The sequence below is a fragment of the Schistocerca cancellata genome, chromosome 9, assembly GCF_023864275.1.
Source record: "Schistocerca cancellata isolate TAMUIC-IGC-003103 chromosome 9, iqSchCanc2.1, whole genome shotgun sequence".
NCBI classification, from domain to species: Eukaryota; Metazoa; Arthropoda; class Insecta; order Orthoptera; family Acrididae; genus Schistocerca; species Schistocerca cancellata.
This window is the reverse complement of record NC_064634.1, coordinates 37,266,982-37,282,479: the sequence shown is the minus strand read 5'-3', so window position 1 is coordinate 37,282,479 and position 15,498 is coordinate 37,266,982. Positions and strand designations below refer to the sequence as shown.

At 42.1% G+C, this 15,498-nt stretch overlaps 1 protein-coding gene across 1 annotated transcript in view; it reads right to left on the bottom strand.

Moving 5' to 3' along the window:
• LOC126100502 (pacifastin-like protease inhibitor cvp4) overlaps positions 1-15,498 on the bottom strand; it is a 144,220-nt gene that overhangs the window by 37,190 nt on the left and 91,532 nt on the right. The window contains exon 2 of the mRNA XM_049911113.1: positions 14,014-14,196. Within this exon, the coding sequence (XP_049767070.1) occupies positions 14,014-14,196 (183 nt within the window). The remainder of the gene's footprint in view (positions 1-14,013; positions 14,197-15,498) is intronic.

Below are 15,498 nucleotides of genomic sequence, written 5' to 3'. Positions count from 1 at the left end.
ACTCCTGTTTCTTCTTCTATCACATCGGACAAATCTTCACCCTCATAGAGGCTTTCAATCTATTCTTTCCACCTATCTGCTCTCTCCTCTGCATTTAACAGTGGAATTCCCGTTGCACTCATAATGTTACCACCGTTGCTTTGAATGTCACCAAAGGTTGTTTTGACTTTCCTGTATGCTGAGTCTGTCCTTCCGACAATCATATCTTTTTCGATGTCTTCACATTTTTCCTGCAGCCATTTCGTCTTAGCTTCCCTGCACTTCCTATTTATTTCATTCCTCAGCGACTTGTATTTCTGTATTCCTGATTTTCCCGGAACATGTTTGTACTTCCTCCTTTCATCCATCAACTGAAGTATTTCTTCTGTTACCCATGGTTTCTTCGCAGCTACCTTCTTTGTACCTATGTTTTCCTTCCCAACTTCTGTGATGGCCCTTTTTAGAGATGTCCATTCCTCAAAAAAAGTTGAATAATAACTTTATTTTACAATTATTCCGGTATTGCAATATGGTCTCCTTCAAATTACTTGCCCTGAGACGCGATAGACTTCTGCCAACGCCGTTTCCACTGTTGATAACATTGCTGAAAGTCTTCAGTTGTGATGTTGTTCAGTTGACGCGTCGTTTCCGCCTCGATGGCTTCCACATCTACCAAGTGCCGCCCCCGAAGCACCATTTTGCATTTCGGGAACATGAAGAAGTCACACGGGGATAAATCGGGTGAATAAGGTGGGTGGTCTGTCACGGTGATTGAGTTTCGGGCCAAAAACTCGCGCACAACGAGCGACGTGTGAGCGGGCGCATTGTCGTGATGAAGGATCCACCTGCCCTCTTTTGCCAACTCCGGTCGAACTCCGGCTCACACGAGCTCTGAGACGTGTCAGAACTTCAACGTAAAAATTTCCGTTCACTCTCTGGCCGGGAGGGACAAAATCCTTGTGAACAATGCCCCTAGAATCAAAGAAAACAATCAACATTGTCTTCACCTTGATTTTCGCGACATTTTTGCTCTCGGTTCTCCTGCTAGTTACCTTTCATTGCTTTGAGATTTGAGCTCCTCATCGAATTCGTGGAAACCAGGACTCGTCTCCAGTGATGACTCGGTTGAGAAAGTCCCCTCGTTCCTCTGCTTCCAACCAATCCTCACAGCACTCAACCCTGTTCTGGCGTCAAGGGCTTCGGTACGATTTTCGCACACAATTTCTTCATTTCAAGTTTTTGTGTCAGGATTTCGTGAACGTTTGTTTTGGGCACCGACAGCTCGTCAGTAATGATTCTGACTGTCAATCTACGGTCTTTAAAATCACAAGTCCGAATTCGTTCCACATGTGCATCGGAACTCGATGTCGACGGGCGTCCTGGGCGAGGGTCATCGTTCACTTCTTCTCGGCCATCCCGGAACCTTTTTAACCACTTGTTCATGGTTGGTTTCTTCAGAGAATTGTATCCGTAAACCTGCTTCAAACACTCAGAAATCTCACGGTCATTCTTGCCTAGCTTTGCAAGAAACTTGATGTTGACGCGCTGTTCATCAATCAGAGAGAGCTCCATGCCGACGGCAGGTGAAAAAGGGTAACTGTCAACAAGTTGCCGCACGCTCCCACCTTCACGCAGAGTGCTCTGACTCGAACTGAGCTTTGACGGGATTGATTACAGCAGAAGTTAAACCTGGCGGTGACTGCAACTTGTAACATAAAGACATTATTCAACTTTTATACGTATCTTCCGGACAAACCTCGTACATGGAATCTACCATCAATTCAAAATAATTGTTAGTGGACTCTGCGACATACCTACACCACCCTCCATAAGTTTTGAAACACCACGATGCAGAGCAGGGTGGGAGTGATCTGTGTGAAGAGTTGGTTAGAATATAGAAAAATATTCTCAAACAACTACTAATAATGACACAGTATTGTACATAATATTACTGTATACGTTGTGGTCTTCAGTCCAGAGACTGGTTTGATGCAGCTCTCCATGCTACTCTATCCTGTGCAAGTTTCTTCATATCCCAGTACCTACTGCAACCTACATCCTTTTTAATCTGTTTAGCGTATTCCTCTCTTGGTCTCCCTCAACGATTTTTACCCTCCACACTGCCCTCCAATACTAAATTTGTGATCCCTTGATGCCTCAGAACATGTCCTACCAACCGATCCTTTCTTCTAATCAAGTTGTGCCAAAAAACTCCTCTTCTCCCCAATCCTATTCAATATCTCCTCATTAATTATGTGACCTACCCATCTAATTTTCAGCATTCTTCTGTAGCACCACATTTCGAAAGCTTCGATTCTCTTCTTGTCCCGGTTCTAGGCGCATCAGTCTGGAACCGCGCGACAGCTACGGTCGCAGGTTCGAATCCTGCCTCGGGCATGGATGTGTGACGTCCTTAGGTTAATTAGGTTTAAGTAGTTCTAAGTTCTAGGGGACTGATGACCTCACAAGTTAATTCCTATAGCACTCAGAGCTATTTTGAGTCTTCTTGTCCAAACTATTTATGGTCCACGTTTCACTTCCATACATGGCTACACTCCATACAAATACTTTCAGAGACGACTTCGTGACACTTAAACCTATACTCAATATTAACAAATTTCTCTTCTTCAGAAACGCTTTCCTTGCCATTGCCAGTCTACATTTTATATCCTGTCTACTTCGACCATCATCAGTTATTTTGCTCCCCAAATAGCAAAACTCCTTTACTACTTGAAGTGTCTCATTTCCTAATCTAATACCCTCAACATCACCCGACTTAATTCGACTACATTCCATTATACTCGTTTTGCTTTTGTTGATGAACATCTTATATTCTCCTTTCAAGGCGCTGTCCATTCCGATCAACTGCTCTTCCAACTCCTTTGCTGTCTCTGACAGAATTACAGTGTAATCGGCGAACCTCAAAGCTTTCATTTCTTCTCCATGGATTTTAATACCTACTCCGCATTTCTCTTTTGTTTCCTTTACTGCTTGCTCAATATACAGATTGAATAACATCGGGGAGAGGCTACAACCCTGTCTCAATCTCTTCCCAACCACTGCTTCCCTTTCATGCCCCTCGACTCTTATAACTGCCATCTGGTTTCTTTACAAAATGTAAATAGCCTTTCGCTCTCTGTATTTTACCCCTGCCACCTTACATAATGGAATACGCTGATATTGCTTCGTTTTATACAAAGTGACTTTACCTGCCCAAGCAGATCCACCAAACACTCCAGGTGGTACCGGTAGAAGGCACGACTTTGTAGAGAAACGTTGTTTACAGTTCTGTTCCGTTCGCACAAAGGAAGGAAACGCCGCAAAAGAGGGTAATACAAGCAGCGCAAATAACAGAAAACTGTCTCAGAGTGCCAGAGTGCTTCCGACTTTCACGCAGCTATTTTTTGTTTATTCAGCGCTAGTGTACTTAGTTCAAACGTGTGGCCCGTGAGTACCTGGAAACAGTAAAGTAGCTGGACCACTGACCATATTACACTCCACAAATAATCCAGCTTTGTCAACGTCAGTATACACAAAATTCATGACTTAATCGAGTAACGTCTGGGTGGCAACTGAAGCACCCAGTAAGAGGGCACTGTGTATAAATTAGCACAGCACGTCCTGGACAAGGCAAGTAAATTAGATCAGCCCCTCCCCTTATTGTGATAGCGACGGAGTGTCGGGTACAAGTGCCATTATGAATGTAGTTCATCGAAAAACTTTCACATTTCAACAGTAATTTTAATTATTGTGATATGTAGTCAGACTGTTGAATTCTGACCTCTCGTTCAGCAGCCAGGGCAATCCGAAATTTGTTTCTCCTGTTTCTGTAAGCTGAAAATAACTCTCGCATCATTATACGAGGGATCAGTGCTGGGGTGGCAGATTTCTTAGCCACTTGCGGGTATTCCTTTGTAAAGTCGTTGAACGGCGCAGAGTCAAATGCATGTTTTGAGCAAAATTAACTCTCTGAAGTTTTACGAGTCACTCATACTCAAACATGGATACTATCTTCGGTAAATTTTTATAAATAAAAAATTATATATCAATTAAAGTCATTAGCATCTGAGCAAGAAGTTCAGTGGTATTTTCTTGAACATCACTTGGCAACTGAATAAAGTTTTCTTTCCGAAATTCTTCCAAGAGGGAAAAATATTCGATCTTTTCATCTCTTGCAAAGTCTATCAAAAATATTAATTCTCTTCACAGAACTTCCCCTCACGTTGAATATCGTTTCTATTCTCTGCAGTACTCTATTGTCTTTCTCAAGATTTCCAAGGTTTTCGAGAACATACGCACATTTCATTGGCCAACACTCTCTATGTAAAACCATCGACTTTTAAACGTGAGGAACCATTCATTCACCTACATCTTCTGGCTTTCCTATTCTTTGCACTTCACTTTGGAACGTCTTGACTGCATGGACTAGACTTACCGTAATTTAGATTTTCTTTTATTTCTTCCACTGCAGAACGCAATCTGCGCTGTTACGATGGACGCGCTGTTTCCAGTATTCTTTTTGTAAGCTGATTAATATTCTAATTACGTCAACATAGGTAGACCTGGCTGCTACACAGTAAGTTACGTGTAATTGATAAGTTTTGTTCAGACATCGTGTTGTTAATCATCTGGCAAACCATGTGGGCCGGCCGGTTTGGCCGTGCGGTTCTAGGCGCTTGAGTCTGGAACCGCGCGACCGCTGCGGTCGCAGGTTCGAATCCTGCCTCGGGCATGGATGTGTGTGATGTCCTTAGGTTAGTTAGGTTTAAATAGTTCTAAGTTCTAGGGGATTCATGACCTCAGATGTTAAGTCCCATGGTGCTCAGAGCCATTTGAACCATTTTTGAGTCAATCAATGTGGTTAGAGGCTCAAAATTAAGTGCTGAAGGTGTTGTGGCTAGAGTTTTACAGGTCCTTCATTAATCTGAGGACTGGTGGACACTTGTACAGTACATGTCATAATTATAGAATATTGTCTTATTTTGTTTATTACGTTTGTTTATTCTTCTTTTTAACAGTTTTTCTAGATTTTTGCTCTTTTATTATCAGCATTATTATTAGCTGAAAAACATCATAAATTCTAAACATTTTACCACTGTCATGTTATGAATCCCATTGCGTTAATACGCCCTTGAAAGGGCACTTTTCCCTACACAAATTTTATCAGTAAAAGTACCGCCTCAAATACATGTTTCTTCCATTTCACAATAAGCTCTCAAATAAGGGTCAATGATAGGTAAATAATATGGTAAATAATAACAGGAGAGCTAAGGATTCAAACCATTCTTAGTACCTTCACTTCCTCTACCATTAACTAAATAATACTATGTGAGTGACACTGTATTGATAACCTGGTTTCTGTTCTTTTTCGGTGACGCGGAATTACGTGTGGGAGACTCCTGACACTGGGTGTATGGTACAATGAGACCTGACACCTAAACGACATATTACGTTCGCACCTGGGTAACAGATACCTGCAATGTTCCACTCTAATTTGATATTGAAATGCTCTTGTAACGTATCTAAGAAATTGTTTTATTGTAAAAAAGACATTGTAAAATGTTTATAATGTAATGGAGGCCTTGGTACTCACTGTTCCTACACCGTGTAGAGGTAATATTAATGATATTTTCTGTATGATTCTAAATGGTTCAAATGGCTCTAAGCACTGTGGGACTTAACATCTGAGGTCATCAGTCCCCTATACTTAGAACTACTTAAACCTAACTAACCTAAGGACATCACACACATCCATGCCCGAGGTAGGATTCGAACCGGCAACGGTAGCAGCAGCGCGGTTCCGGACTGAAGCGCCTAGAATCGCTCGGTCACATCGGCCGGCCCTGTATGAAATATTGGTAATTTTGTGGTGTATTGTTTATTGGATGTCACTAAGAGTTTTGTTTGAATAATTTTGGTTAGAAAGAGCAAGAATTTTTCGAATTTAGCTATGGAGGACCTGATTTTATATGTATACCTGTCCATTTGAAGCTTGTGGGACCATGCGAACATAGTTTGTAGTGTAAATTTAATGTCAACTGAAAGTTTCTATTGGAGTTCTGAATTTGTTATTGCTTTAAATAACATTTCCTAGAAGACAATGAGAAATTTAAGTACTATGCGTACCAGTTTTAACTACTATGAAGGAATAGTACATTAAAAAAATCGATTTTTTTCATAAGAAGGCGTTATGTTTTAAATTAGTTAACAGTAAGCAAACTGTGGTAATTTTGTTAACGCTGTTAGCTTAACAGACACCAAATATTTTTATCAGTTTCCGCTTATAAAGGATAATTAAAAATTAACGTATTAATCTTGTTAAAAAAAGGAACGACAAAAGGCATTTCTTTATTGTGTGGGAAAGAATTACGTTTGCTATTAGATGCAAATGATTCAAGTCTGAATAGTGCCATATTTTGAAGAACGTAAATCAAAAAAGAAAGAAGATTCAGTTGACCACCACTACTATATTTTGGTACACAACAGGTGGTTGAAGTGAACTAGGGGAAGCTGATCTAAACTGACACATAAATTTAAAAAAATGTGAAAATCTCTGAATATTTCAGCACAAGTCTTCCAGTATCTACTGGCCTTACATAAAAATTTCTGACTTTGAATATTTCATCACTAGTTGTAATAGTAACCAGAGATATGCAGATAAATTTTTTCAACAGACGTTCCAAAAGGATAACTCACTAAAAAGAAACTGTTATTGTTTTTTTATTCTTTTATCAGTTTTTCCTACCAACGTACCAGCTTATTTAAATACCGAAATCTGATTATTTTGACAGTGGTTTGAGGTTTTATAAAAGATTTATCTGTTATGTTTTACGAAAGATTAGACACAGCGTTACTGTTGAAAGATCTTCCTCTGCTGTTGCTGCTTGTTCTGCCCCTATATACAACCAACTGTTTCTGCGTCGTGAAGAAATTTTTCTATGTCTACAGTGGTCACAAAAAGTGTTGGTACCGTATATTTTCAGATCGGAAACCAAGGTGTCTTGCCAGCAGGGACGTAGACGAGTATATAATGCGATTAGTGCAGAGATTTTGAACGAGATGGCAATGTGAAATTAGATGGAAGAAAGCTGCACGATCTCGCGATAGGTTAAGTACATCCATGCCCATTCACGAAATTATTTTAATCGAACAGGAAGTGTAGTAACTAGCTTGTTTCTTCATTACCAGAACGGAAGAGAATGGGCTGGCAGCAGTGCGTTTCCAATTTTGAGCTTGATTTATAAAAATATAAAAGCACAGCATAAACAAGGTGAAACGGTAACATAGGAATAGTTCGTAAAGTTATTGAAAAGTATGATTGTACATTGAAGACATAGAAAATGATTATTGAGTTACAAATAAAAAAGGTAGTGGTAAATTTTACCAGAAGAATGAACTACTTCGCTATTCTAAGTTGTGTAACGCACTGGAAGAGGTAAACTGGTAGCTAGACATGGGATGTTGATGGAGTTGGTGGATAGAAACATCGGAAGAGTAAATAGCAAGAAACATAGTACTTGGAATAGTGGCGTCTAGAATGCAGGCCAGACAATAGTTATGCAGAAGTGGAAAGGAGAAGGGTACCTAAAATGAGAAAGGATGGGAAAGAATCTGTTAGATTGTGTAGGAAGGATAAATGTGAGGATGGATTTTGTAGCTGAGAAGGGGAACCTGTGGAAGTGACAATGGATGTCGAGGGTGCCCAGATATGGTCGTAGGGTTGGTTTGGTATTGACAAGACAGCGTTTACGGTTTTGTTATTACTAGAGGGGGTGGCAGTACGGTCAAGGAAGTATGCTGATTTTAAATGGCAATGAGGAGGGAGAGGCATTGGATGAGGTGGTAAGGGGGTCCGAGCGGGTGGGAGAGAGCGGACGTAGAAAGGAAGATGGAGTGCGTGGCCCTAGAATATTTTAAGGTTTTAGGAAACAAAAGAAAAATTCGGAGTAGGTATTAAAATCAATGGAGAAGAAATAAAAATTTTGAGACTCGCCGATGACATTGTAATTCTGTCAGAGACAGCAAAGGAGTTGGAAGAGCAGTTGAACGGAATGGACAGTGTCATGAAAGGAGGATATAAGACGAACATCAACAAACGCAAAACTAAGACAATGGAATGTAGTCGAATTAAGTCTGGTGACGCTTAGGGAATTAGATTAGGAAATGAGACACTTAAAGTAGTAAAGCAGTTTTGCTATTTGGGGAGCAAAATAACTGATGATGGTCGAAGTAGAGAGGATATAAAATGTAGACTGGCAATGGCAAGGAAAGCGTTTCAGAATAAGAGAAATTTGTTAATATCGAGTATAGATTTAAGTGTCAGACAGTCGTTTCCGAAAGTATTTGTGTGGAGTGTAGCTATGTATGGAAGTGAAACGTGGACGATAAATAGTTTGGACAAGAAGAGAGTAGAAGCTTTCGAAATGTGGTGCTATAGAAGAATGCTGAAGATTAGATGGATAGATCACATAACTAAGGAGGAGGTATTGAATAGAATTGGGGAGAAGAGGAGTTTTGACTAGAAGAAGGGATCGGTTGGTAGGACATGTTTTGAGGCATCAAGAGATCACCAATTTAGTATTGGATGGCAGCGTGGAGGGTAAAAATCGTAGAGGGAGACCAAGAGTTAATAATGAGCGAATGGCATTGAGCGCCGGGAGACCCCTCGCGTGGCGGTTCGGCCGCCGCTCCACAAGTTCGGCGACTTGTGAGTGAATGAGGATGAAATGATGGTGAAAGACACACAACACCCAGTCATCTCGAGGCAGAGAAAAACCTTGACCCCGCCGGGCATCGAACCAGGGACCCCATGCGCGGGAAGCGACAACGCTACCGCAAGACCACGAGCCGCGGCTGCCAAGAGATGAATACACTAAGCAGATTCAGAAGGATGTAGGCTGCAGTAAGTACTGGGAGATGAAGAAGCTTGCACAGGATAGAGTAGCATAGAGAGCTACATGAAACCAGTGTCAGGACAGAAGACCACAACAGTAACATCTGAGTGGAATGGAATTCCACGTGTCGTTGGCATAGTCGAGAGTGGGTGAGATCAATGATGCGTACGTGAGCAGAATGGCGGACGGATCCAATCCATGTTTCTAGCAGTTAGAAGTTTCAGACCATTGTAGGGCTTCTGTTGGATGGTTATTAGTGCGGTTGACACAGCATGTAATGTCCGAGGCTTACAAGGAGACGACACGACGGTGGGGTCGGTGATTTGTCCGAAATTTTGTGTGGTGAAGGAGGACCCCTAACACCTCACGTGGTTAAAATATTAGGACGGACTACCCGGAAAATCCCGGGAAAATCGATCCAAAATTTCTTAGGTGCCGTATGAGTATAAAATGTTAGTGCACTGCCTAGGCGCCGTCTGGCCTAGATGTTTCCTCTGATTAATTACACAACAAAAAGAAAAAAAAGTAAAAGAAAGGAAAAGATAAAAAATAAAAAATTAAAAAAAAATTCAGAAAAAGGAAGATTTTGTTTTGTTTGTAAGGATAGCGCTAACCTTGATTTCCCATATTTCCCCTGGTATATAGGTAGCTCTCTGGAGCAGGTTTAGTCAGGAGCCAACGCCTGAAGTGGACTAGATTTTTTTTGTTTTGTTATAGGATGAAAAGTGGCGGTGGCACTTAGGGGTTTTTTTGTAGTCCCAAAAGAAAAAATAAATCAAAAGAATACAAATAAAGTTTAAAAAAAAGAAAAAAAGAAAAAACTTAGGTAAAGGCTTGTCATACAGCAGACCCGGGTTCGGTTACCACTGCTCGCAATTTTTTTTCATTTTATTTCATTCCCCGCAATGTTAAACTATTAATTATAAAATTTAAATATGCTTAAACAGGTCCTATAGCGTAAAAAAAGATGTTTAAGGCTCGGACTCTTACGCCAGAGGTCTCGGGTTCGATTCCTCCTCTGGCACTTTTATTTCTTCTATTTCATTTTCTTTTGTTATTCGACTAATTATTGAGAAAGTTTCCCAAACCTACATTATCTTTAACAAATTAGTTACATTATTGAATAAAAATTATTTTCTTTTTGTCCAACAACACAATTCATGGCGGTGGGTTTTCCATTTTTCATTGTAAAGTATATGAGGAGAAACATTGGGTTTTTAATCAGAATAGCAAAGTCGATTGGAAAACATGTAATAATTATAAACAGGAACCGCAGTGGTAATTATCGTAAAAAGAAACAAAGCAATAGTTTTTGCGACGTCTTGCGCAACATACGAAAGCGGATTTTTTTACAGTCACAGGGAGTTGGCAATAAATCTGTACAAAAACATGCCCCATTTACATTTACGAAAATGTTTTCAGTTTCTGATAATTTTGAGGCAAACCAGGAATATTGAATCATGTCTCAGAATATTGGTGACGATAATTGATGGTGAATTAAAGAATGAATTTTTGTACATTCTTCCCGGGAATTGATTTCATGATTCTCCTGTAACAATGCGCTGCAAATTTGCAAGCAACAGAAGGAAAAAAAAAACGTGCGGGAGGAGAAATCGAACCAGAGACCTCTAGCATAAAGGTCTGAACGCTAACCATGTAGGCCAAACGGCAACTCAGCAATGGACTAACATTTTATACTCATACGGCACCTAAAAATCTCTGGATCGATTTTTCTCGGGATTTTCCGAGTAGTGCGTCCTAATATTTTAACCACGTGAGGTGTTAGGCGTCCTCTTTCACCACACAAAATTGCGGACAATTCCCCGAGCAAACGGTCGTGCCGTCTCCTTGTTAGTCAAAAGTATTGTACGAGGGCAGTTCAATAAGTAATGCAACACATTTTTTTTCTCGGCCAATTTTGGTTGAAAAAAACCAGAATTTTCTTGTGGAATATTTTCAAACATTCCCGCTTCGTCTCGTATAGTTTCATTGACTTCCGACAGATGGCAGCGCTGTACGGAGCTGTTAAAATGGCGTCTGTAACGGATGTGCGTTGCAAACAACGGGCAGTGATCGAGTTTCTTTTGGCGGAAAACCAGGGCATCTCAGATATTCATAGGCGCTTGCAGAATGTCTACGGTGATCTGGCAGTGGACAAAAGCACGGTGAGTCGTTGGGCAAAGCGCGTGTCATCATCGCCGCAAGGTCAAGCAAGACTGTCTGATCTCCCGCGTGCGGGCCGGCCGTGCACAGCTGTGACTCCTGCAATGGCGGAGCGTGAGAACACACTCGTTCGAGATGATCGACGGATCACCATCAAACAACTCAGTGCTCAACTTGACATCTCTGTTGGTAGTGCTGTCACAATTGTTGACCAGTTGGGATATTCAAAGGTTTGTTCCCGAACTTCTCCTTCTTCATGACAACGTAAGACCTCACACAAGTCTTCGCAGCCGAGAGGAGCTCACAGAACTTCAGTGGACTGTTCTTCCTCATGCACCCTACAGCCCCGATCTCGCACCGTCGGATTTCCATATGTTTGGCCCAATGAACAGGGTGTATACAGGGACAAGGAAAAAAAAAATCCCGGATTATTCCCGGATTTCTCCCGGATATCCCGTTTAAAAAATATGCTTTTTCCCGGGCGACCTACTGTCACTTAGCACAGAAAAAGTTCCCTCGGAACTGTAAAACTTATCAATCCTTTGAATGGTTAACGTTTTATATAATCGCGTAGAACTTCCCGGAAAAAAAAGAAAAGCCGGAGCAGAGAAGTTTTGGAAAGACCTTTGATTTGCAGCAACATATACGCAGCATATTTTCGTATTACGAAAGTATAAATTCGAATTGCACCAAACACAGCTTGTTAGTTTCCGGAGCGTTGCAACCGAGGTTGTGATGTCCTTTTGTAAGCGAGTCATATCTCAAGCCACGAGATCTCGCCAGCCGATGACAGCAGCTATTCAGAGCATAGGGCACGTGTTATAGTCAGCCACTAGCAAGATTACTGGTTACATAGCGCGAACATACAAGAGGAAAAGTTAACGGTTTACATTAATGTACACAGTACCGTATATCTACAAGAAAAGCTAAGTTTTCACGTGTAATATTGGTCTTTTTTTGGTGTGATATAATTTAAGATACATCACACAAATGTGCCAGTAAATTTAAAATTGTGACATAAATGCCTCGGCTCGAAATTCTTGAAGTGGCTGGTCCTCAAACTGTTCAGTTTCGAACGCTCTGTGATTTAGATATCCATCCCACTTTCACACACGTAACATAATTCATCTTGCGTAAAAAGAAATTTACTTTGAAAGTAACGCTTTTCTAACCACCGTTCGCAATACTGTTAGTTATAGGTTCGATTTACCAGTTGCCAGAGAGCGCCAAAAACGAATTATTGTGCGTGTGCAACTGCAGTGGTGTAGGAAGCCCGCATGTTCGTGTGTATAAAGCACTAAGAGAGCTTACACTACACCATAAAAGAAACAGGGCATCTGAGGATACTCCAAAAGGCATCAAAATTTCGTGAATCATACTAAAATGCATAATTCGGCTTGAAGTGCACATTGGTTTTTTCCAGATTCACAATGAAGTAGGTCCCATCTGATATTAAGCTTTTCAGTGTGGTTTTTGGGATGTAAATTTTCTTGGAGTACCAGTACTCTACGATCTCATGTTTGGTTCTTTATTATGGCATAATGCCATACATGGCAGAAGATAATAACGTGCACTTGAAATTCACCGAACAGTTGGAAGTACCCAAAATTGTTAAATTAAACACTTCGTTTCAAATAAAATGATTGCCTCAGCGGAATTTCTTTAGCAAACTTGCAAAAATAACTTCATTCTTCTGCAAGGCGATTAATGCTTGACTGCTACTAACTTGGAAAGAAAATAAAATCAGAAACTGAAATTAATAATATATTTTTGCCCTCTGTAATTATGTTAATGCATTTTAATTCACTTGATAGCTCCCGGCCACAGAAATCCGTTTTGTTTTCATTTGACGTGGGAGCTGTACACGAAGAGAAGCAGCGGAATCACTTAACGTAAACACGGGTCACGTGGAGACTAACCCTCTCCCCACTACAACTCAGACAACTCTGTGCAAGTGCGAATCTGGCAGCTAGGGCGCGCGAGAAAAATTTTTCTCGTTTGCATCTGGCTGCTTGCTGCTACTACCGATGCAGCTAACAGCCAAACTTCAAGAAGCGGGAAGCGAGAGAAGGTACTGCTTATACGCGAGTCAAATGCGCATGCGCAACAGACCGCAGGCAACTGGTCAAACGAACCTAATGTGAACAGTTGTGACGTCATGCTCATAGCAAGCAGTTTATTGTTACGAAGAATTACAGTCTGCGCCCTACGGCCTTTAACAAATTTTTGCTATCTGTAGACGCTTGTGCGTGCACGGTGTTTTGTTGTCGTAAAATGCACATTTCCTTTGCCACTACAGTTTTATTTTTTTCCCTCTCGTTTATATTTTATTGCTGCAGTATCATTCTCCAGTAGCAGGATACAATAACATTCTTTGCTAGAGAATCAATTCTGCAGTCAAAACTACAAAAATGTAACTGAAAGCTAAAACAATGAAAAATTCCCGGAATTCCGAAAAATTCCCGGGTTTTTCCCGGTTTTCTCCCGGATGAAAAAATTCCCGGGTTTTTCCCGGAATTCCCGGTTGTCCCGGGTCGTATACACCCTGATGAAGGACGCAATCCGTGGGAGGCACTACGCGGATGATGAAGAAGTTATTGATGCAGTACGACGTTGGCTCCGACATCGACCAGTGGAATGGGACCGTGCAGGCATACAGGCCCTCATTTCAAGGCGGCGTAAGGCCGTTGCATTGAATGGAGATTACGTTGAAAAATAGTGTTGTGTAGCTAAAAGATTGGGGAATAACTTGGTGTATTTCAATGCTGAATAAAACAACCCCTATTTCAGAAAAAAAAAATGTCTTGCATTACTTATTGAACTGCCCTCGTAGGATGTTGTCAAGATAGGACGGACTTGGATGTTTAGATAGAAGTCGTGGGGTGGAAGCTCTGGAAACTTTGTTGACTGAAGCACTAATGAGCAGACAGTTGTGGAACCACTGGCGCGCGCTCGCGCCCTGAGACACAGGCCTCACCCCTCCTGAAGCGGCGGTGCGCGGCGGCGGCGGCGGCGGGCGTCGGCATGTGGCAGAGTCTGGTGGTGCAGGTGGCGCGGCTGCGTAGGCCGCTGCCGGGGCACACGCAGTAGTTGCACGCCCGCCGGAACACCTTCCCGGGCTGGCACGTCTCCTCGTAGGCGCCGAGCGCGTTGCCCGCCACTGTACACACAAACAAGTCACCGTGTCACATCTGTGAAATGGACGCAGCCGCTGCACGTCTTACTGGGCAGCTGATGGACGCCCCCACCCCAATGGGCACAGGCACCTCACCAAAGCTACATCTACAAAAGGGGTGCAACCACTGTATATCTTACTGGGCATCTGCCAGACCCTCCACTGTCACAAACAATTCACCAAGCCACATCTAGAAAATGGGTACAGCTGCTGCACATCTTACTGAGTACCTGTCAGACTCAACCCTCCCCCACTGTGCACACACAACTCGCCAAGACACCTCTACATCTGTGCTACTATAAAAAACATGACATATGAATAAATGTTAAGCGTGAAACTTCGTGGCAGATTAAAACTGTGTGCCGGACCGAGACTCGAACTCGGGACCTTTGCCTTTCACGGGCAAGTGCTGTACCAACTGAGCTACCCAAGCACGACTCACGCCCCATCCTCACAGCTTTACTTCTGCCACTACCTCATCTCCTACTTTCCGAACTTTACAGAAGCTCTCCTGCGAACTCCTGAGAGAAAGGATATTGGGGAGTTATGGCTTACCCACAGCCTAGGGGATGTTTCCAGAATGAGATTTTCACTCTGCAGCGGATTGTGCGTTGATATGAAACTTCGTGACAGATTCAAATTGTGTGCCGGACCGAGACTCGAACTCGGGACCTTTGCATTTCGCGGGCAAGTGCACTACAAACTGAGCTACCCAAGCACGACTCACGCTCCGTCCTCACAGCTTTACTTCTGCCAGTACCTCGTCTCCTACTTTCCAAATTTTACAGAAGCTCTCCTGCGAACCTTGCAGAACTAGCACTCCTGAAAGAAAGGAGCACTTGCCCGCGAAAGGCAAAGGTCCCGAGTTCGAGTCTCGGTCCGGCACACAGTTTTAATCTGCCACGAAGTTTCGTATCAGCGCACACACCGCTGGAGAGTGAAAATCTCATTCTGGAATGTTAAGCGTATTTCGTAAGAAATAAGTTTCAGGACCATAGCAAGGAGATTTCACAGAATAAAAACTAATCTCAGTACTTTGTGAAGAAAATTACAAATTTTTAAAATAGAAAAACGAAGAGGAGCACCGAGTAAATGAACATACACTGACGATCTAAGTAGTTCAAAAAATGGTTCAAATGGCTCTGAGCACTATGGGACTCAACTGCTGTGGTCATAAGTCCCCTAGAACTTAGAACTACTTAAACCTAACTAACCCAAGGACAGCACACAACACCCAGCCATCACGAGGCAGAGAAAATCCCTGAACCCGCCGGGAATCGAACCCGG